Consider the following 21651-nt stretch of genomic DNA (forward strand, 5'->3'; position numbering starts at 1 on the left):
TAAAATCTTAAAAAAAAAAAAAAGAATGCCTGAGGCTGAACTTTGTTGTATCTTTGTATCCCCATAGGCTAGCAGCAGTCTATAGTATATGCCAATATATATATATATATTTTTCCCAATATGTGTTTTTTTAAGTAAATATTCAGCTAGCTACCGAGTAGGAAGAAGAAAAACGTATTACAGATATATCCTTGAGAAGCATATAGCCTTGGCGAGTATTCTAACCTATATGGAACAATTGTCACAATAAATGACCAACGGAATTGGGTATCGAATCATGTTCTACAGAATATAAATACTGTAAAAATCTGTAGTAGATACAAGGTAAATACTGTAGCTCATTTGGGGGTGAGGCATGGTCAAGGCAGTTATTTATTTAAGCCTTTAAGGGTGATTAGAACGTGGGCGGGATTCTTGCTGGGGAAAAAAAAAAAAGCCAGAGACCACTTTAAGGTGGATTCTGACAGACTCCTTAAGACCTTTGCACAAGCCAGGTTCCTTTTGCCTGAGTTTAAGAGACTCATTGGTTCGGGGGTGAGGGTGGGGGTGGACTGGGCTTTTTCAAGCCCTTGCTTTGTATTCAACAGTGTAAGGAGCCTGGCATGTGGACAACATGCACTGCTTTCTGTTACCTGCCCTTTACATTGCTTCCGTTGGTGAGCTTTTCGTCTCCTTCCTCGGGTCCCTGTTTCTTGTTACCACCACTTCCTGAGATTCTCTTCGTAGTTTGGAGTATCTGTACGATAGAGTCAGAGGTGTTTTCTCCTCTGTGGGTGCGAACGTAGTTGTAGTAGGATTGGGCGCTGAGCTCGCAGAACCGAGGCTCCGCTTGGAGAGAATGTTTTTTTCTTTCACAGTTTTTGCTAGTGTCTTCCCTGCCACTCTAACTGGTTTATAGCAGAAAGGGATCATAGTCAAGCGGGCTCTAACCTCTTCTAACGTGTTTTCTAGAGCTTTTCCACGAGCACAAAACTTAAATCTGGTGGCGCCGCAACAGAACTCCCAAATCTCTCCCGCTCTATCGTTCAGGAACACGGGGAGCGCAGGGCGGAACGAGGCGGGACGCCCGCAGCACAGTACGCATGCTCCGAGCGCTTGGCCGGGAGGAGCACTTCGACCCCTCGCTCCTAGAGACTTCCGGGGCGGAGAGAAATGGGCGGAGGGAAGGCCGGAAGTAAGGGACTGGCGCCTACTTTTTAATCTCCTTTCTTGGTGGAGCCTCTCTGCGCTCGCCTGGTGAACGGATGGTTGTGCGGGATATCTTATCCCTGGTCGCGCTCCTTTTCACTTTACCGCGGGGCTATAAATTGACTTAGGAGAAATCTGACCCCAATGAGCAGGTGGGACATAGCCTCTATGGTAGCTCGTCCATTTATTTAAGTTCGGCTCGACCCTCTTCATACTGTCGTCAGCTTCCTTTTGCTCCACACCTCTAGTCTCTTTGTTTTTACCCTTTTTCAGCTGCGGCTTCGCCCGCCCGGTCCCTCCTTCCCACAATTATGTATGATCGAGCTCCACGCTTGCTTAGATTGGCTGAAGGTGGCAGCACTGAGGAGCATGTGGGTCCTGGATCCTACCAGGTACCTTTCCTGAAGCAGCAGGCAACAGGTAGGGAAAGGCAAGCCTCTGTGACAGGCCCCTCACTTTCAGCCAGGCCCGCTTCTGTGTGCTTGTTAAACATAATGGTGCCACTTCATAAGTGTAACAAAACATAAAATAGGGAAAATACTCTCCTAATTTTACAGGTGATAACTGGTAAAATCATTTGTCACATTTTACAAGGTCAGTAAGCGTATGGCTAGGACTTTTGATGCTACCATGGCTATCTCCATAATACGTTCAATTGTACGGGTTAGATCTAGGATTTTGATTTCCTGTCTCTGGTGACTATATAAGTCTCCAAATCCTGTGTTATTTCTTACCGTCTACTGTTTCTTTTCTTTGTAATCCTGCCTGCTTCACACACTTTTGCTACCATTAGCCAGAGACACTAGATTTACTAAGATGTAACTTTTATATTTCTAGTTTGCAGTATGGTTTAAAGATAGTCTCGTGTATTTTTTGATGGATGCTTCTTAACTGACCATATCAGTCTTCTTTTTGAACATACTAATGAGAGCCCACATTTTGGAGAAAAAAAAAAAAAGCTATACTTGAAGAGATGGAGTGGGAATGGATAGTTAAAATAATTACTTGCAATAATTATTTTCTCTCATTTGTTTGCAGTTAGTGACTTAGGAGAAACATTTAACAAACACTTATAATTTGCTTTCTGCTTTTTCTAATTTGATGATTTTGTGGAGCTTATTACCATCCTAATTATAGTTTTTCCCATGTTAATCTGTATTTCCCCTATTGTTACACTATGTATTTTTAAACAAATTCCATTACTGTGTTTAAATGACTAATGACATTAGGATATTAGGTTGACTTAGGTTTCTTTAGTGGAGTGCAGATTTATCATTGTTTTAATTTTTGAATTTTACTGCTTTTCTCATCTGATATCAATATCAGTGTTCTTGGAGCCTATGTCAGTATTTAATACAATTGAGTTGTTATAAACATTAACTTCTCTAACAATATATTAACCACCAACCACCACCCAAAATACTTATACCTGTGATGTTTTGAATCCTTATTTTATTTTGACGTGGCTGAACATTGTCTTTAGAAATATTTCTTTCCCTGGTATCTGTAACATCATTTTTGTCTGATTCTTTTTCCAGTTATTGTCTTAAAACAGTACTTGATGCATGGTTAGGACCTAAAAAACATTTGTTAAGTGTTGAATCAGGCTGTCATTTTTCCCCTTGGCAATCAATCCTTCATTGTCTTCTTTAAAGGTTATTTTTCTTAATGTCTTTTAAATGTTTATATAGTGTATTTTCTCTCCTTTGCTGGTTTCTTTTCTTGTGCACTTTCTTGTTCAAATCCATAGCTTTGCCTACTATCCCTATTCTGATTCTGATGAATCCCAGAAGAAAGTCTTTAGAGATATAGGTGATTTATATCTCTAAGATGAACTTTCTCCTGATCTTAGGGCCTTCTCAATGCTATTACTTTTTTGGACATCTTTATCTGGGTAGTCTCTGACATCTGAAACTCCCAAGTGTCTCAGTTCATCATTTTCCCCATCATTATTAGCCCCTTTGAAAAATTCCCTATAAGTCAATTATAAATTTTAAACTTTGGAATTATTCTAGACTTCCCTGACTGACCATGCTTATTGATCATTAAGATCTATTGATTCTGGGGCACCTGGTGGCTCAGTCGTTAAACGTCTGCCTTCAGCCCAGGGCGTGATCTCAGGGTCCTGGGATCGAGCCCCACGTCGGGCTCCCTGCTCCACTTCTGCTCCCCTTGCTTGTGTTCCCTCTCTCGCTGGCTTTGTCTCTCTCTGTCAAATAAATAAATAAAATCTTAAAAAAAAAAAGATCTATTGATTCTATCTTCTCATTGTCTCTTAAATTAGTTCCCTTTCTTCATATACCTGCCCTTGACTGTTCAGGACTCATTATTTCTATTCTGAATTAAACCAATAAAATATTACTGGTTTTCCTCTATGTCAGTTTCTTACTTCTCTCTTATGGCTAAAATGATCTTCCTAAGATATAATTATGTTATTTGTTTAAAAAAAATCCTTTTAACACCAAGGTTAAAATCTGAACTATTTAGCATAGTGCATAAGATTCTTCATGGTCTGATCCCTTACCTGGCCTCCCACATTCTCTCTCACCCACACCCAACATTTACCCCACATACATGTCAGCAGTTTCAACTTTGCATTTTCTAGAAGCTCATGCTCACTCACCTCCATGCTTTTGTAGCTGCTGATACTTTGCCCAGTATGCTGTTCCTTCCTTCCTCATCTGGCTGAGTCCTACTTACTCTTGCAGACTCAGGTAAAGTGAAATTGCTCTGTGACTCTACTATTTCACAAGTCTTTCTTTGACTCCTTACTGACACTTTCACAGCACTTTGGTACTATATCTTAATTATCTGTTAACTTATCTGGATGCCACATTAAATGTGATTCACTTAGGGGCAATAGCCATGATCTTTACTGTTACTCTCAGTTTTTAGCTCAATACCATAACACATAGATGCTTAATTTAAAAAAAAATAAGAAAGAGTAATTATTGGAATAAAATTTTAAAAAATGTCTAACGAGCTACACATAGAATTAAAAACTCACTACATGACTTATGTGAACTCTGCTTAGAGAGCTGTAAGTGGGGTGTTGCAAGGCCCTCCTTTTACTGTTTTATAGATTTTTGCCTTGCTGACTTGTGAAAGAAACTAGGAAATCCTATGCTTGGCAACTCAGAGCAGCTGTGTACTGTGGAGCCCTGTTTTAGCAATGCTCAGCAACAACATGCTGATAATTAATAGAAGGTACAGGTATCATTTCTCTCCTGGCTAATTTAAAGTAGCTATTATCTCTTTCCTAGGTTCATTCTGCTTTACCTCTCTTTAAGATCAGTGACACACTGGACTATGCAGAAATATACATAGTTATTTCAATTAAGGGTCAGTATGATGTAGGAAGAATAGATGTTGGGACTTTATATAACTTGTTACCTTGAACCACAGAAGAGCAGAGGAACTTAGAGTCTTAGATCTTCAAAAGAAGGATGCAAATACTCTTTATTCCTAACTTTTCTGTTTCCTAATTACCATTCTCCTATTACTGTAGTCGGCTTGGTCAATCCTCCAGTGTATTATCTTCACATTTTCTTCAGGAAGTTCTTTTCACCCCAGTCTGCAAACTTCATTGCCTAAGCCTTTGGCCTTTTAATCAGAGAGACTCTTTTCAACCCAGGATTTGCAGCCTAAAAAGAACAGGACTGAGCTGCTCTGATTTCATGAGTAGGAGAGAGAATGGATATTCCAATTCCAGATTATTGAGAGCTATTCCTGAGTTTCTCACGTTTATCTAAGAAGGAAGGATATTTTTTTCTCATCAAAGCAAATTTTCCCTAGAGACAACCGCCTAGTAAAATATGATAAAAACATAGTCCTTTTAGTAATGTGACTTCTCCTGACATATTGTGCTAAGGAGAATTTAATTGCTTTTTGAACTTGATTTACATAGTAAATGGCACCCTACATCAGCTGTATATTAGTTATCTATATTGGTTCTATATCAGGTATCTAAGCTGGGTAACACCAGCTCCTAAATATATTCTTTCCCAGATTTCTTCTTTGATGGAGGAGTGGTTAACTTTGCCTGCCACAGAAGCATGAGCTGTCCATGGTCTTGCACTCATGCCTACGAGCTTATGCCAATAATAATTTATCTTATTAGCCAGTCAGAATGTAGGGAGACCACCTCAGGGAATGCACTCTGTTTTTAAGCTTAAATAAACAATATATATGTGATTGCTGCATATGTTGATGTCCCTGAAGATGAGTATGTTTCAAAGGTCTAGTTATTGCTTTTATATGAAGAATGACCTTTTTGTTTTGTGGCAGTAGCTGTGGCTGTAGAATTTGCCCTTTAATCACATGCTGCCCACCTTCTTTCTCAGAATGGACTAACTTTTATTGCTTCATGCCAGTTTGATTTATCTTCTGCTGCTGGTGCCTCAAACTCAATATTTCTCAAACTGAACTTGTTTCTTTCTTTTCAAATCTTTCCTTCTCCTGTATTCTATATTTCTTCTTTCTACCTGGCAGTTTGATTTATCATTCATAGTTGCACTTCACGTGCCAATATATCCATATGTCCCAAGTCAACCCTTTTATCTCATACTCCACTAACCCTCATTCCCCAGAACATTCTTCTCCTATATTTTGTATCTTAATTATTGGCAGTGCTGTTTGTAGTATAATTATTTATTTTTCTGGCTTTCCCACTTTTGGAGGCCAGAGTTTTAGCTTATTTATGATTATAACCTCACTGCCTCTCTCCACACACAATAAAGCATTCACTATTGTTGAATGAAAAGACTAAAAGTGTAGTTTAGAATATCAACTATGAATTCTATGTTTATTGATTAATATGCAGAGCACTATGATAGGGTGGCCAGACATCTTGATTTATGTGGGTATGTGGTTTCGGCACTAAAAGTTCTATGTCCTGAGCGTGCTAGGACAGTTTGCCACTCTAAATGTAAACAGTATGTATACAATTATGAGTAAAACAGACAAGTCCCTTCTGTCATGGAGCTAATCAGTGTTAATACTTTAATTTTCTTGTGGTTTTACTTGAGGTATTTCATATAAACTTTTAGCTTATTGATGAAAGATTCTATATAATTTTGGAAAGCTTCAATGAAGATTTTATGAGTACTGGCTTTCTTGAATACATGGGGCTATTGTATGTTTTTTCTTTTCCATTTTTCTATGAATTTCAGTATTTCGCAATTAATTTCACACTTATTTAGGTAGATTCAGTTAGAATCTCTGCCATGGTGTCAGGACAGCTGCCTTAAGAACTAGTCTGAACTTAGCTTTCTTAGTTTCATATTTATCTCACATTACCTCATGTTGTATGAACCTAAATTTAAATAAAACCCAAAAAACTTTCACTTGTAAGATTAAACGCTTATGTAGAAAATTGCATAAAAATTATGGCATCAAAAGTAAATAAGAAATATAACATTGCCCAATTTCCCTTTCAATTATACCTTCTTTCTTCTCCCCTGCAGGTAAACTCTGTTCTGATTTTTGTGGCAATCATTTCCTTGCTGATCTTTATGGATTATTAAATCCTGTTGATGAAATGACCCCTTTATCATAATGCAATGTCTCTCTTATTTCTAGTATTCATTGTTCTAAAATCTGCTTTGTCTGATTTTACTATAGTCACTCCAGCTTCCTTTGATTCATGGATGCATGGTGTATCTTTTCCATCCTTTTATTTTTAACTTCTATGTCTTTATGTGTTATGACGGTTTTCTGTAGACAGCATAAAGTTAGGTCTTATGTTTTTATCCAGTTGACAATCTCTGCCTTTTATATTGAGGTGTTTAGAACTTTTCTATTTAATTTAATTATTAATGTTGTTGTGTTTAATTTACTTTCTTGTTGTTTGTTTTTCTATTTATCTCATCTCCTCTTTGTTTTTCTTTTCTTTTATCCCTACCTTTGTTGAATGAATTTAGTTGTTTTTTCTAGGTACACTTCTTTATTTTTTAGTGGTTGCTCTGGGTTTTATAATATACATCTCTAACCTATCACAGTCTACCTTCAAATAATATTGTATCGCTTCACATATAGTATATGAACCTTACAAGAGTTTGCTTCCATTTCTCCCATCTCATCTTTGGCACTATTGTGGTCATATATTCTACTTCTATATATGCTATAATGTCACAATAATTTGAAATTATTTTTACTTTAAATAGTTATTTTTAAAGAGATTAAGAATTGAGAAAAAAATGTCTGTTATTAACTCACATAAAATTTGTCATTAACCCTATCAATGTACTTTTTTTTTTATAACTTATTATTTAAGTAATCTCTATACACAATGTGGGACTTGAACTCATGACCCTGGATCAATAGTTGCACACCCTTCTGACTGAGCCAGCCAGGTGCCCCATATCAGTGTACTTTTCATTTCAGAAGTTTGATTTAGTATTTTCATATCTTCCCTTTATCTCCTTATCATGTTCATCTTTCTTCTACCTTGTTGAACATATGGAAAATATTTATAGTAGATATTTTAGTGTTCTTTTTTAGAAAAATTTATTTACTTTTATTTAAATTCAAGTAACATATAATGTATTATTGGTTTCAGAGGTAGAGGTCAGTGATTCATCAGTCTTACATAATAACCCAGTGCTTATTACATCACATGCCCTCCTTAATGTCCATCACCCAGTTATCCCAGCAAACCTGTTTGTTTCTTGTGCTTAAGTGTCTCTTATGTTTTGTCTCTCTCTCTGATTTCGTCTTGTTTTATTTTTACTTCTCTTCCCCTATGATCCTCTGTGTTGTTTCTTAATTTCCACATATCAGTGAGATCATATGATAATTGTCTTTCTTTGATTGACTTATTTCCTTTAGCGTAATACCCTCTAGTTCCATCCCTGTTGCAAATTGCAAGATTTCACTCTTTTTGATGCCTGGGTAGTATGCCATTGTATATAGATACCACATCTTCTTTATCCATTAATCTGTTGATGAACACCTGGGGTCTTTCCATTGTTTGGCCATTGTGGACATTGCTGCTATAAACATTGGGGTGCAGCTGCCCTTTTGTATCACTACATTTATATCTTTGGAGTAAATACCCAGTAGTGCAATTTCTGGGTTATAGGGTAGCTCTATTTTCAACTTTTTGAGAAACCTCCATACTGTTTTCCAGAGTGTCTGTACCAGCTTGCATTCCCACCAACAGTGTAGGAGGCTTCCCCTTTCTCCACATCCTCACCAACATCTGCTGTTTCCTGACTTGTTAATTTTAGCCATTCTGACTGGTGTGAGGAGGTATCTCATTGTGGTTTTGATTTGTATTTCCCTGATGCCAAGTGATGTTGAGCATTTTTCATGTGTCTAAGGCCATTTGGATATCTTTGCAGAAATGTCTGTTCATGTCTTCTGCCCATTTCTTGATTGGATTATTGTTCTTTGGGTGTTGAGTTTGATCAGTTCTCTAGAGATCTTGGATAGTAGCCCTTTATCTGATATGTTATTTGCAAATATCTTCTCCCATTCTGTCGGTTGTATTTTGGTTTTGTCAAATGTTTCCTTTGCTGTACAAAAGCTTTTTATCTTGATGAAGCCCCAATAATTCATTTTTGTTTTTGTTTCCCTTACCTTTGGAGACGTGCTGTGTCCAAGGTTGAAGAGGTTGCTGCCTGTGTTTTCCTCAAGGATTTTGATGGATTCCTGTCTTACATTTAGGTCTTTCATCCATTTTGAGTCTATTTTTGCATATGGTGTTAGGAGATGGTCCCGTTTCATTCTTCTGCATGTGGCTGTCCAGTTTTCCCAACACAATTTGTTGAAGGGACTGTCTTTTTTCCATTGGATATTCTTTCTTGCTTTGTGGAAGATTAGTTGACATAGAGTTGAGGGTACATTTCTGGGTTCTCTATTCTGTTCCGTTGATCCATGTGTCTGTTTTTGTGCCAGTACCGTACTGTCTTGATGATAGTGCCTTTGTAATAGAGCTTGAAGTCCGGGATTTTGATGCCACCAGCTTTGGTTTTCTTTTTCAACATTCTTTTGGCTATTCAGGATCTTTTCTTGTTCCATATAAATTTTAGGATGATTTGTTCCAGCTCTGTGAAAAACGTTGAGGGTATTTTAATAGGGATTGCATGGAATGTCTAGATTCCTCTAGGTAGCATAGACTTTTTAACAATATTTGTTCTTCTAACCCATGAATGTGTAAAGTCTTGCCATTTTTTGGTGTCATTTTCAATTATTTTCATCAATATTTTGTAGTTTTTGGAGTACAGGTCTTTCACTGCTTTCATTAAGTTTATTCCTAGGTATCTTATTATTTTTGGTGCATTTACAAACGGGGTTGTTTTCTTGATTTCTCTGTCTGCTGCTTCATTATTGGTGTATAGAAATGCAATAGATTTCTACAGATTTATTTTGTATCCTGCAACTTGACTGAATATCATTTATCAGTTCTAGCAGTTTTTTGGGGAGTCTTTAGGATTTTCTGTACATTCTATCACTGTCATCTGCAAATAATGAAAGTTTTACTTCTTCCTTACCAGTTTAGATGCCTTTTATTTCTTTGTGTTTTCTGATTGCTGTGGCTAAGATTACAGTATATGTTGAGTAAAAGTGGTGAGGGTTTACATCCTTGTCTTTTCCTGACCTTAGGGGGAAAGACCTGTTTGTCCCCATTAAGGATGATGTTAGCTGTGAGTTTTTCATATATAGTCTTTATTATACTGAGATATGTTCCCTCTAAACCCACTTTGTTAAGGGCTTTTATTATGAATGAATATGGTACTTTGTCAAATGCTTTCTTCTGCATCTATTGAAATGATCATATGTTTCTTATCCTTTCTCTTATTGCTATGATGTATCACGTTGATTGGTTTGTGAGTACTGAACCACCCTGGCAACCCAGGAATAAATTCCACTTGATCATGGTGAATGATTTTTTTAAACATATTGTTGGATTCAGTTTGCTAGTATTTTAAGGATTTTTACATCTTGTTCATCAGAGATATTTGTCTGTAGTTCTCTTTTTTTGTGTGGTGTTTTTATCTAATTTTGTTTTCATGGTAATGCTGGCTTCATAGAATGAATTTGGAAGTTTCCCTATTGGAATATAATTTGAGAAGAATAGGTATTAATTCTTCTTTAAATGTTTGGTAGAATTCCCATGTGAAGCCATTTGGTTTTGGACTTTTGTTTGTTTGGATTTTTTGAATACTGACTCAATTTCTTTAGTGGTTATTGGTCTGCTCAAATTTTCTATTTCTGTTTCAGGTTTTGTATATATATGTTTCTAGGAATTTATCCATTTCTTCTAGTTTGTCTAATTTGGTGGTGTATAGCTTTTCATAATATTCTCTTATAATTGTTTGTATTTCTGCAGTGTTGGTTGTTATTTCTCATTTGTGATTTTTTTTTTTGAGTCCTTTCTCTTTTTTTTTTTCTTGATAATTCTGGCCAGAGGTTTATCAATTTTATTTTATTTTATTTTTTCTCCCTCAAAGAACCAGCTCCTGCTTTTCATTGACCTGGTCTATTGTTTTTTTTTTTTAGTTTCTATATCGTTTATTTCTGCTCTAATCTTTATTATTTCCTTCCTTTTGTTGGGTTTGGCTTTCACTTGTTCTTCTTTTTCTGGCTCCTTTAAGTGTAAGGTTAGGTTATTTATTTGAGATTTTTCTTGCTTCTTGAGGTAGGCCTGTGTTGCTATAAACTTCCTTCTAGAACCACTTTTGCTGCATCCAAACATTTTGGACCATTTTGTTTTCATTTTCATGTTTTTTTTATTTGTGCTCTCATTTCTTGGTAGACCTGTTCATTGTTTAATAGCATGTTATTTAACCTCCCTGTGTTTGTGCTATTTCTAGATTTTTTTCTTACGTTTGATTTCTAATTTCATAGCATTGTGGTCAGAAAAAAAATGCATAGTATGACTTTTTTTTTTTTTAAATATGTTAAGACTTGTTTTGTGGCCTCATATGTGATCTATTCTGGAAAATGCTCCATGTGCACTTAAAAGAAATGTGCATTCTGCTGTTTTAGGATGGAACATTCTGAATATATCTGTTAAATCCATCTGGTCTAGTGTGTCATTCAAGTCACTGTTTCCTTGTTGATTTTCTGTTTGGATGATCTGCCTGTCAATGTAAGTGGGGTGTTAAAGTCCCCTACTATTATTGTATTACTATCCATTATTTCCTTTATGCTTGTTGTTAAGTGTTCTGTGTATTTGGGGGCTCCCATGTTGGGTGCATACACATTTACAATTGTTATATTTTCTTGTTGGATTGTCCCTTTTATTATTATATAGTGTCCTTCTTTGTCTCTTGTTACAGTCTCAAAGTTTATTTTGTCCAATATAACTATTGCTAGCCTGGTTTTCTTTTGATATCCATTTACATGATAAATGTTTTTCTATCACCTCCCTTTCAATCTGTAGGTGTCTTTAGGTCTGCAGTGAGTCTCTTGTAGGCAACATATACATGGGTCTTGTTTTTTATCTATTCAGTTGGTCACCTTATGTCTTTTGATTTAAGTGTTTTTAGTCCATTTGTATTCAAAGTAATTACTGATAGATATGTATTTGTTGCCATCTTGTTACTTGTTTTGTGGTTGTTTCTGAAGGTTTTCTCTGATCCATTCTTGTCTTTCTCTCTTTCATGGTTTTTTGGTTTTCTTTAAGGATATAACAAAGAAATAGTTCTTGATTTCAGTTGCATTTTAATACATGTGGGCTTCAAAAGAAACACATTATTTCCTTTTCTAAAAAGACTGTCTTTTATTTTTAGCCCAGATTAGCAAGATTTTAAACTATACTAATTATTGCCATATATTCTCACAGTAGTGTACATTTCCCTTTAGTGGATAATATTCTCACAAATTTTGCATCCTCACTTTCATTCTTTTATTACCCGTTGGAGATAGCTGCTCTATTCTCTCCCATATCTTCTGTGATATCTGTGTTGCTTAAACTATACTCATTTTCTTGATACAATTCTTGATATTTTTTATCAGTCTTTTAGAAGACTAAGTCTGTCTACTAAGTTTATTAAGTTTGTCTAATTTTATGATTATTTGTTCCAAAGAAATTTATATCTTAGATTTGTAAACCTTTGTTTGGGGTTAGGTAATCAAGAAATATTTACCGAGTACCAACTATGTACCAAAGCAGAGAGACATTATTAATTACTTGCTGTAAACTCACTTTAAATTGTTTCAATCTAAGTTATCTCTACAATTTTATATATGCTATTGTCTACAAATAATAGAAGTTCCAAAATGTAAAACGCTGCTCTCCTGAGGATGCAAATGTTTTATTAGCTTAACATAACTGTTGTTTTCCTCTCAAGCAAATATTCTTAGAAGAAAAAAAGGCTTTTTAAAAAAATTTTTTTTTTCTTTCGTTTAGGAATTCCAGTTCTGTAAGTTCTTTAATATATACTAATAAGTGTTCTGCTGTTACATCAGAATTTAAAAAAATACAGCAACTTCTGTGGCTAGCCGTTAGTTCTGATAATATAGTCTCCACAGTTGAGGTCACTAAATGATTTTATATATTTTGAATGCTTCTCTGAAGTCACTGGTACCCTATCTTATCTGCCAGTGATATGATTTTACTTTTATAGGTGGCTGTGCACCATTCCTTTCTTTGGCTGCCAGAGAAAGTACTTTTGCTGTTGCCTCTAACACTGAGAAAGCTGTTCCAGGACCAGGACACTATAATGTCTCAGAAGCACAGGTAAATTTATAATAGTTATTATAATCGTTGGAGTTAATAAGCATCACACTTTCTTCCTCTACTAGACTAATGTGTCATTTGTCATATTTTATTTTCCCTTCATATCCTCATCTTTCTCCTTTTAATCTATATTTTGTTATTAGAATTTGAAAAAATATAAGTGTTTATTGTTGATTGCCTGGTTGGATGTTCCCCATTATTCTGTGTATTCTATAAGACATAAAACATTGTTACATGCTTCATGGTTCTTGAGACTCTTGAATAGGAGAATAGGACTACTGAATGAATTATGGTGCATGAAAGTTGTGCAAATGACCAAGATATGTAGATGGAGGATGGCAGTAGAGTGAAAACTAGTTTGTGTGCCATATTTTTAAGGTATAGCTACTGTCATTGTCTCATCTGGATCCTATACAGTCTATGAGAGTCTATAACTAGAATATCTTTGATGATACCTTCATGTTCAGAAACAGTGGATGTAACTCCAATATCTTCATAATCATGAATATCATCTTTTACCCTTTTAACATTAATTTTGCATTCATACATAATGATTCCTAATTGAGCCTAGCAGATCTTTATTTCCTCTGTTGGAGGCCCAGGTGCAGTCATTGATGCCTTAATTGTTGCATTAGACTTTCTAAGTGGGTAATAGCAACTATTCTATCAGTCAGGAGTTTTGCTTGGAAGCAATAAGATCGATTTTTAAGACAGATACTAGATTTACAGTAATATTTATAGGAAAGGTATCTGGGTGGCTTATGGACTTGAAGGAATAACTGTGTAATTATGTCTTAAGGAAGGACAGGACTAAGACAATTCAGATATTTCAGTAGTAAGAACTGCAATCAGGAACTGCCATTAGGTAACTTAATTCTAAAACTCCCTTCCATTTTTTTTTTTAGTGTGAATCCATTTAGGATTCAAATTCCTAGTAGAGAGAATCTGATTGGTCCAGTCATTCCTGGGACAGGGAAACCTGTGTTTGGAAGCCCCTCTAAAACCACAAATTATAGGGGAGGTTTGATTGCCCCAACGGTGGTGAATATGCATGCTGTTATGGGCAGATAATAGATGGGATGCTGGACAGATAAAAAACAATAGATTTCCATTACATTTTATCCGTTCTCTTCTCTTCTCTCTCAGTTCTCTTGTCTCTCATGTGCACTGCATATACACATAATTCTTCTTCCCACATATACAATTTTAAAAAAGCAATTATTTTATGCATAATTTTTAAGTATAACTTCCCTGAAGGAGCCAAACTAAGTTCTAGCTACCGCATTCAGAGATGATATTACAGTGTTACTACCAAATGGATCTTTAGATTAAGGCCGTTTCTACTTTTGTTTTTTCACATTCCTGTTCCATTATTCTGCAACCTATAGATGAAATGGTAAGTAAATATAACACGAGATATTATAAAGAAGTGGTTAATAGTGTGGGCTCCTGAAGTAGACTACCTACATTTTGAAATTTGTCTCTGCCACTTACTAGTTCAGACAGATTTCAAATGTGGGTAGACTTAATCTTAACTACTTCTTTGGGCTTTAGTTTCCTCCTTTGTTAAATAGGGATACTAAGTTTATAGGCTTTTTCTAAGAGTTAAATACATTAGTAAGCATTTTAGAATAGTGCTTGATTATAGGGAGCACCCAATAACTTTTATCCATCATTAGTGTTGCCATTTTACAATAGAAGAGGGAAAGAAGGGGAGAGGAAATGAAAGCAAGTGATGTAGGAAGCAAGGAAAGGCAGATGGGGGACCTGTTAGTTTCTGTAACTGATCTGAAGCTATAGATGGTTTAAGATTAAGATTTTCATTACTCATTCTGTGTTCCCTGTCTCATTAAAGGGACTTTATCTGGTGGAATTTTCAGCCTGATATGGTGACCAGAATCTTTAGTTCTAAGGAGTCTGAGCTCTTGATTCACAGGCTTCCTTTTCAAACCTTTAAACTTGCTGTTACCATTTTCGCTGGGCATTGTAGTTCGAGGCAGCTCTGCAAGGTGTCTCCATGTTCCATCCCACCACAACGCTTGTGGCTGTCCTTAGTCCTGTTTGTCAGTTCTGCTCAGGGTTAATCACCTCAGCCAATACACTGGTTATTTTTCTTTCTAGCATACAGAGCCTGGAATGGCCAATTGATGGTCTCAACTTCCAAGTCAGTGGAACATTTATGGCTCTTCCCTGGGTTCTTAAAACTTCCAGCATACTGTGCCTAGAGGGCAAAAAGCAAAAAATAGTAATGGGTCATTAGATGTCATCATTAGAAGTGTCTCTCCTGCTTCCACTCCATGGCCCATGGCCAGCATATTATGGGTATATGGGCTTGCTAGTTCCACCAGTAGTTCTTTTAAGACTGTAACTCTACTATTCCAAGAGGGGAATGGAATAAAATACACAATAGGTAGATTTCAAACTTGTTAAGCATGACAAATATCAGGATGTTGAAATATTATATTATATTGATTTTAGTCAGTTCCACATGTAAAATAATGTAAAGTGCAACTTAGACCAGATTTTATTTTATCCCCAATTGGGTACATTTCTTGGATTTCAAGAATAAGGAATTAGGAAATGTACTTTTTTAATGTAATGGGCGATTTAAGAAAAAGAGTTCTAGTATCCTCTATTTTTCTTCTTGAAACCATAAACCAATGCCAGGAGAAGATTGATTTCCTTAGTTTAAAAAATGACTATGACTTATTTACTCAATTGCTGTTGATTTTTTTGTGTAGTTTTAGGCTAAATTCTTGCAGAACTTTTAAGAATTTCAAGAAGTGTGACTTTACCACACTGTTTAAAAAATAAAGTCCATTATTATTTTAAATGGCTGAATTAGGAAATATGTTTGTAATGTGACATAGTTAGCATACAAATTCTGTAAATTATTAATATGCTGGATAATAATTAAAGGGATAATCTTACTGGAAATTAATGCAAGTATTTAACAATTTATTTTTATACTTTTTTTGGAAGCGTATGTTGAAATGTTCATTTCTGTTAGCAATTACTTAGTAAATATTATTTGGAAACTTCAAAGGAAATTTGAAAAGACTGAAAATCTGGTTATAGTTGTATGGGCCTGCCTCCACTGTATGTAATACTTGAAGCTCTTATAAAAGCAGAACATTTGGGAGTTGAAAATGGAATATTACTCAGCCATCAGAAAGAACGATTACCCAACATTTGCAGCAACATGGATGGGACTGGAGGAAATTATGATAAGTGAAATAAGTCAAGCAGAGAAAGACAATTGTCATATGGTTTCACTCATTTATGGAACATAAGAAGCAGGAAGATCGGTAGCAGAAGAAAGGGAAGAAGAAAGGGGGGGGTAAACAGAAGGGGGAATGAAGCATGAGAGACTATGGACTCTGGGAAACAAACTGAGGGCTTCAGAGGGGAGAAGGGTGGGGGATTGGGATAGGGCGGTGATGGGTATTAAGGAGGGCATGTATTGCATGGTGCACTGGGTGTTATACGCAAATGATGAATCATGGAACACTAGATCTGAAACTAAGGATATACTGTATGGTGACTAACATAACATAATAAAAAATTATTAAAAAAAAAAAAAGAAACTGCATGTCCCAATTTAGTCTTCTCTATTTCTCTGTTTCGGTTATGGTTATTTCACTTTGTTTATGGTTGTCACCACTATTGTAATGTTGGGAGTGAGGATGGGCGTATTCTTTTTGCCTTTCCAGCTCTTGTCCAGTTATGGCCAAATTCGCTTTTTCCTTTGTCTCCTTTAGCATATCTGAAGCATGCTAATTTTTTTCAAAAGGAAGTTTTCTTAGAAAACAACATAAGGGAAATTAAGAAAATAAAAGACGCAGAAGAATGAAATTTACAAAGTGCAAGTTTCTGATTCTCTGATAGATAATTTAAGTCACATACCTTATTTTGTTCATATCCCTTTTCCTAGAATGAATCCCCATCCAAAGAGTAAGTTCAAATTTCATTTATGTTTTCTGGTTCTAATCCTTTTCTAGTTTGTGACCTGTCTCTGCATGGTTGATACCATCTTGTTCCTTGCTATATAAGATTTAGATGTGGAGATCTCTTCCCTGGATCCAGATAAATAGTTTCTTTCATATTTCTCACTATCTAGGCCTAGTAATAGATGCCCAAATTAGGTTTAATTTTTGATCTGAGAGATACATTTCACTAGAGCTGTATGATGGGATTGATGGGATATCACACGTGATACAGTGCACGGCCTCCCCCTCAGATGAGACTCTACATTCTGTATTTTGGGAGGTTGCTGGCAATATAGTAATTTATCAAGTAACCACAGCATATAGACAAAAGCACAGGACTAAAAAAGTAGGAAGGCTGTTTTCTCACAGATTTTCATATAAGATGTATAGTTACCTCATAATATAATTTTTGAATCCTTTATCTAACACTTTGTAGTTCCTTTTATAACCTCTTATAAAATCAGTAGAATTGGTAATTATGAAATATGAGTAATTAGAAAAGTCCCAGTTAATTACTACCAGTTAAAAATCAGATTAATTTTACTATCTTCTGTTGAAGTTCAATATAAATTCAAATTGCAGTGTGAAATGTAAGGTCATAGAGATTACAGTAATGGCTTTCAAAGAATCAAGATTTGAGGAGATGTTCTCTTTTCACATGATTTTACTTTTTATCTAACTTGTAATGTTAATGTTTTTGCAAAATGATTAAATTTTGTTACAGATCCAAACTCTTTAAATAGGAATTATGGTCTTATTAAAACAGTTATCAAGTAGTGGATTGGCTACCCAAGAATATAATTTTGACTCATTTTTTAAAAGAAGATCTCTTTTGTGTATTTCTTAAAAGCTGAAAGCCGCTGAATAAGATGCAAACTAGAAATAGGCTGAGTTAATAGTAATTATGAACATCTGACATGTATATACCATGGGAAAAGGTCTGTTGGTAAATCGGTAACTTAAAAAAAAAAATCTTATCTGGAGGTGCCTGGGTTAAACATCTACTTTCAGCTCAGGTCATGATCCCGGAGACTGGAGTCCTGGGGCTGAGCCCCAGGTTGGACTCCTTGCTCAGTGGGGAGTCTACTTCTCCCTCTCCCTCATCTGCTCCTTATCTCTCTCTCTCTCTCTCTTTCTCTCAAATAAATAAAATCTTTAAAAAAAATCTTATCTATGAAATGCCAACCATTATTACCAAGAATCATCTTTGAAATGATTACACTATGACTGTTAATTGAAACTAATAAGATGGAATTTTATCTGAATTCACTGGCTATTACCCAGTTGATAGTTTTCTGATTCCAGAGAATACAGACATGTGGCATGGAGAGCTATGGGAGATTCCTCCCAGTCCCTTCTCTGCATTAAACAATGTTTAAAATTAATCTGAGCATAAAACCAAGCTGTTAAAAAAATGAAGAAAAAAACCAACCAACCAAATAAAAACCCATGCTGTTGCCAGTAAGCCCACATAAGCATCCCTGGAAATGGCCAAAAAATGGTTCATGAAAATAATTAATCCTAAGCAAGCTTGGAAGGTTTGCTTTTTCCTTGCAGTGTGAGTACCAATATTTTTAGCTCATTTCAGAGGTACATATTCTCTTGAGGCCTGCTAGCGTATATTCTTTACTCTTGCTCTACAACTTTGGGGATTCCTTTGTTTTGATTCTTGTTTTAAAACTGAATTTTGCATTCTCTTAGAGTGTCCTAAGTACAGTAAATTTTAGTCTGAGTTCAGAGTTAAAACTGATGACTATAATTGTCATCCTCTCATCCCTTTACTAGAATGATGTCTTCAATCAAGAGCCTTAACTTTCTCAGGTTGGGCTTTAAAACTGTTTGTTCATATTAATATGTAATACTTACCAAGTAGTATTAATTATAAAGTGCTTCTTTTAATTTTTTCTATTTTTTTCTCTCCAATTTAGTATAATATAAAAGGAGGTCATAGTCTACAAAACCGGGAGAGGCGTTTTAAGAAGTTTGTTTCAGATAGTCCGGGACCAGCAAGCTATGACCAGTTTTATCCTGGAACATTAGATGTCATGAATAGAAAAGCACTACAGGTTAAAGAGCATCTTCAATCAGTATGTTGCTATTTTAAATTATGCTTCTTTTTTTTTTTTTTAAGATTTTATTTATTTATTTGACAGAGATAGAGACAGCCAGTGAGAGAGGGAACACAAGCAGGGGGAGTGGGAGAGGAAGAAGCAGGCTCATAGCAGAGGAGCCTGATGCGGGGCTCGATCCCATAACGCCGGGATCACGCCCTGAGCCGAAGGCAGACGCTTAACCGCTGTGCCACCCAGGCGCCCCTTAAATTATGCTTCTGACATTTCTTTTAGTTAAAATAGTAAAGGTTTAATGTTTTATGTGGTATGTTAAAAAAATTTACTATAAAAATTAGGTTTGTTAGTATCCATATTGTAGTCTATAATTAAACGAATATTTGATGTGTATAAACTAGTTTTTTTATTGTGTTAACAATTGACTTCCTTTTTGCTTTTAATAAACTTATAATCACTTCCAATTTCTATGGCAAACAGAAAGGAAAGGAGATTTTAAAAACCTCCTGAGTGGTGTGTGTGTGTGTGTGTGTGTGTGTGTGTGTATATATATATATATATATGTGTATATATATATATATATAAAATAAGTACTGTCAATAATACAGTGAAATTTAAAACATGATTCCTGAAATAAAAAAAAACTTAAAATTTAGATGAAAGAGAGATATATAAATTGCAAGATGAAATATGATAGGTGCTAAATGAATAATCATGTAATTAAATGCCATAGGAATTTTTAAATTAAATTAAATTAAATTTTTTTTAGAGAGAGAGAGTGGGGATGGGGGGCAGAGGGAGAGGGAGAATCTCAAGCAGGCTCCATGCCCAGCACAGAGCCTGATGCAGGGCTCTATCCTGTGACCCTGAGATTATGATCTGGGCCGAAATCAAGAGTTGGATGCTTAACCAAATGAACCACCCAGGTGCCCCAATGCCATAGGAATTTAAAGGAAGACTACTGTATCGTGGCAAAGTATACTTTGTAGAGGATTTATAGAGGAGGTTGGCCTTGAAGAATAGGGTTGAAATATACATTCCAGGCATGGAGAACTACATGCGTGAAGATGGAGAAGTAGGGTCTATGGAAGACAATGAAAAGATTATATTGACCCGAGTAAAAAATTCATGTAGGAGACTAGCAGATGGCATGCTTGGAAAGGTACATTGGTGTTATATAATGAATAATTTTTATACCAAAGGCCTAGCCCTTTGAAATAAATAATCTAGAAGATTTTGGTCACAGTTTATTTAGAGTGGCTCTCTTTTCTTTTTCTATAACTCCTTCACATAGGTTGTATTAATTACATTTTAATCAGCTTTATTTAGGGGACATATTTTAGAGCTAAGTACTCAGCTGAATAATGTCAGTACAATGACAATGAAGTTAAGACTTATAAGCATATTTAAATATCAGCTATTTTGTGCATGGGGACAAAGTAAATGTTCATTTACTTATTCAAGTGTTTATCAGACATTTTTTTTTTAGAAGGAAACACTTGTTTTATTAGACATTAAAGTAATCTTTTGTATTTTCTTAATGATACTGTGTGATATTTTCTTCTGAAAAGCAGTCAGTTATTGCTTTTTTTTAAGACCTGTTAATGTTTTTTAATGGACACATTAAGAATTTCTTCCTCTGCTTTCTCCGCTTCTCCCCTCCCTCCTCTTCCTTCCCTCCCCCTTCTCTCTCCCTTCCCTCCCTTTCCTTCCTTCCTTCCTTCCTTCCTTCCTTCCTTCCTTCCTTCCTTCCTTCCTTCCTTCTTTCCAGTTGTAAGATAAAAAGTCATGGAGAGGAAAAGTACAGCATAGGGAATATAGTCAGTAACATCGTGTAACTTTGTATGGAGACAGATGGTAACTGCACTTGTGGTGAGCATTGTGTAATGTATAGAATTGTCCAATTACTATGTTGTGCATTTGAAACTAATATCAGACATTTTTTCAGAGACTGTGTATACTAGACATAATTCTAGGCACTGACAATACATAGAAGACAAATCATTGCTTCCCAGGATCTATAATTTTTAACAGGAAAATTATGTAATTCAGTACAAAACACTTGATGAAATGCTATTTTAATAAACATATATCATAATAAAATGTCTACTAGTAGCCTAAAGTAGAGAGTTTTTAGAGGGAATAGTGATATCACAACCAAACTGGATCTTAAAGAAGGATTCACTAAGTAGTTAAAAACAATGGGGAAAAAAACACTCCAGGCAGAGAAAACCATGTAACTAAAGACACCGAGGTATTTAATGGCCTGGTATGTTTTTTGGAAGATAGAGTTCTTTAGAATACTTGGATCTGAGGGAGGGTAGTAGGAATAGAGGGTGGAGAAGGAGGTAGGGGACATATTTTGGAAAGTCTTGACATCATGCAAATAATTTTGAAAATAGCGGAAGAAGCTATTCAGTATTTCCTGTTTTAATTTGGTAATCAGTATAAAAAGTATCACTGAAACTACTTAATAGTGATCTCTAATGATAAAAAAAAGTAAAATTCTGCCAGTGATAGTATGTTTATAACATAATTGTCTATTGGGCATGCATGCACTAAACTATAACATTTATTTATTTATCTATTCAGAAACAACAGAGGATCAATATATTCTTAACTAATTTTCCAGATAACTAAATCACTTAAATGCCAGTATTTCATTTGCTAAATTTTATACTAGTATTTCTGCTATATGTTACTTCTTCTTGTTTTTATT

General features: G+C 35.4%; 1 protein-coding gene across 1 annotated transcript in view; it reads left to right on the forward strand.

Moving 5' to 3' along the window:
* The first annotated feature begins 526 nt into the window (after positions 1-526).
* The window catches only part of STPG2 (sperm tail PG-rich repeat containing 2), a 536245-nt gene continuing 515120 nt past the window's right edge, over positions 527-21651 (forward strand). The window contains exons 1-4 of the mRNA XM_034672291.1: positions 527-656; positions 1462-1608; positions 12765-12877; positions 18795-18953. Coding sequence (XP_034528182.1) covers positions 614-656; positions 1462-1608; positions 12765-12877; positions 18795-18953 — 462 coding nt within the window. The 5' untranslated portion in view covers positions 527-613. The remainder of the gene's footprint in view (positions 657-1461; positions 1609-12764; positions 12878-18794; positions 18954-21651) is intronic.

This window comes from Ailuropoda melanoleuca, chromosome 11, assembly GCF_002007445.2.
Source record: "Ailuropoda melanoleuca isolate Jingjing chromosome 11, ASM200744v2, whole genome shotgun sequence".
NCBI lineage: Eukaryota > Metazoa > Chordata > Mammalia > Carnivora > Ursidae > Ailuropoda > Ailuropoda melanoleuca.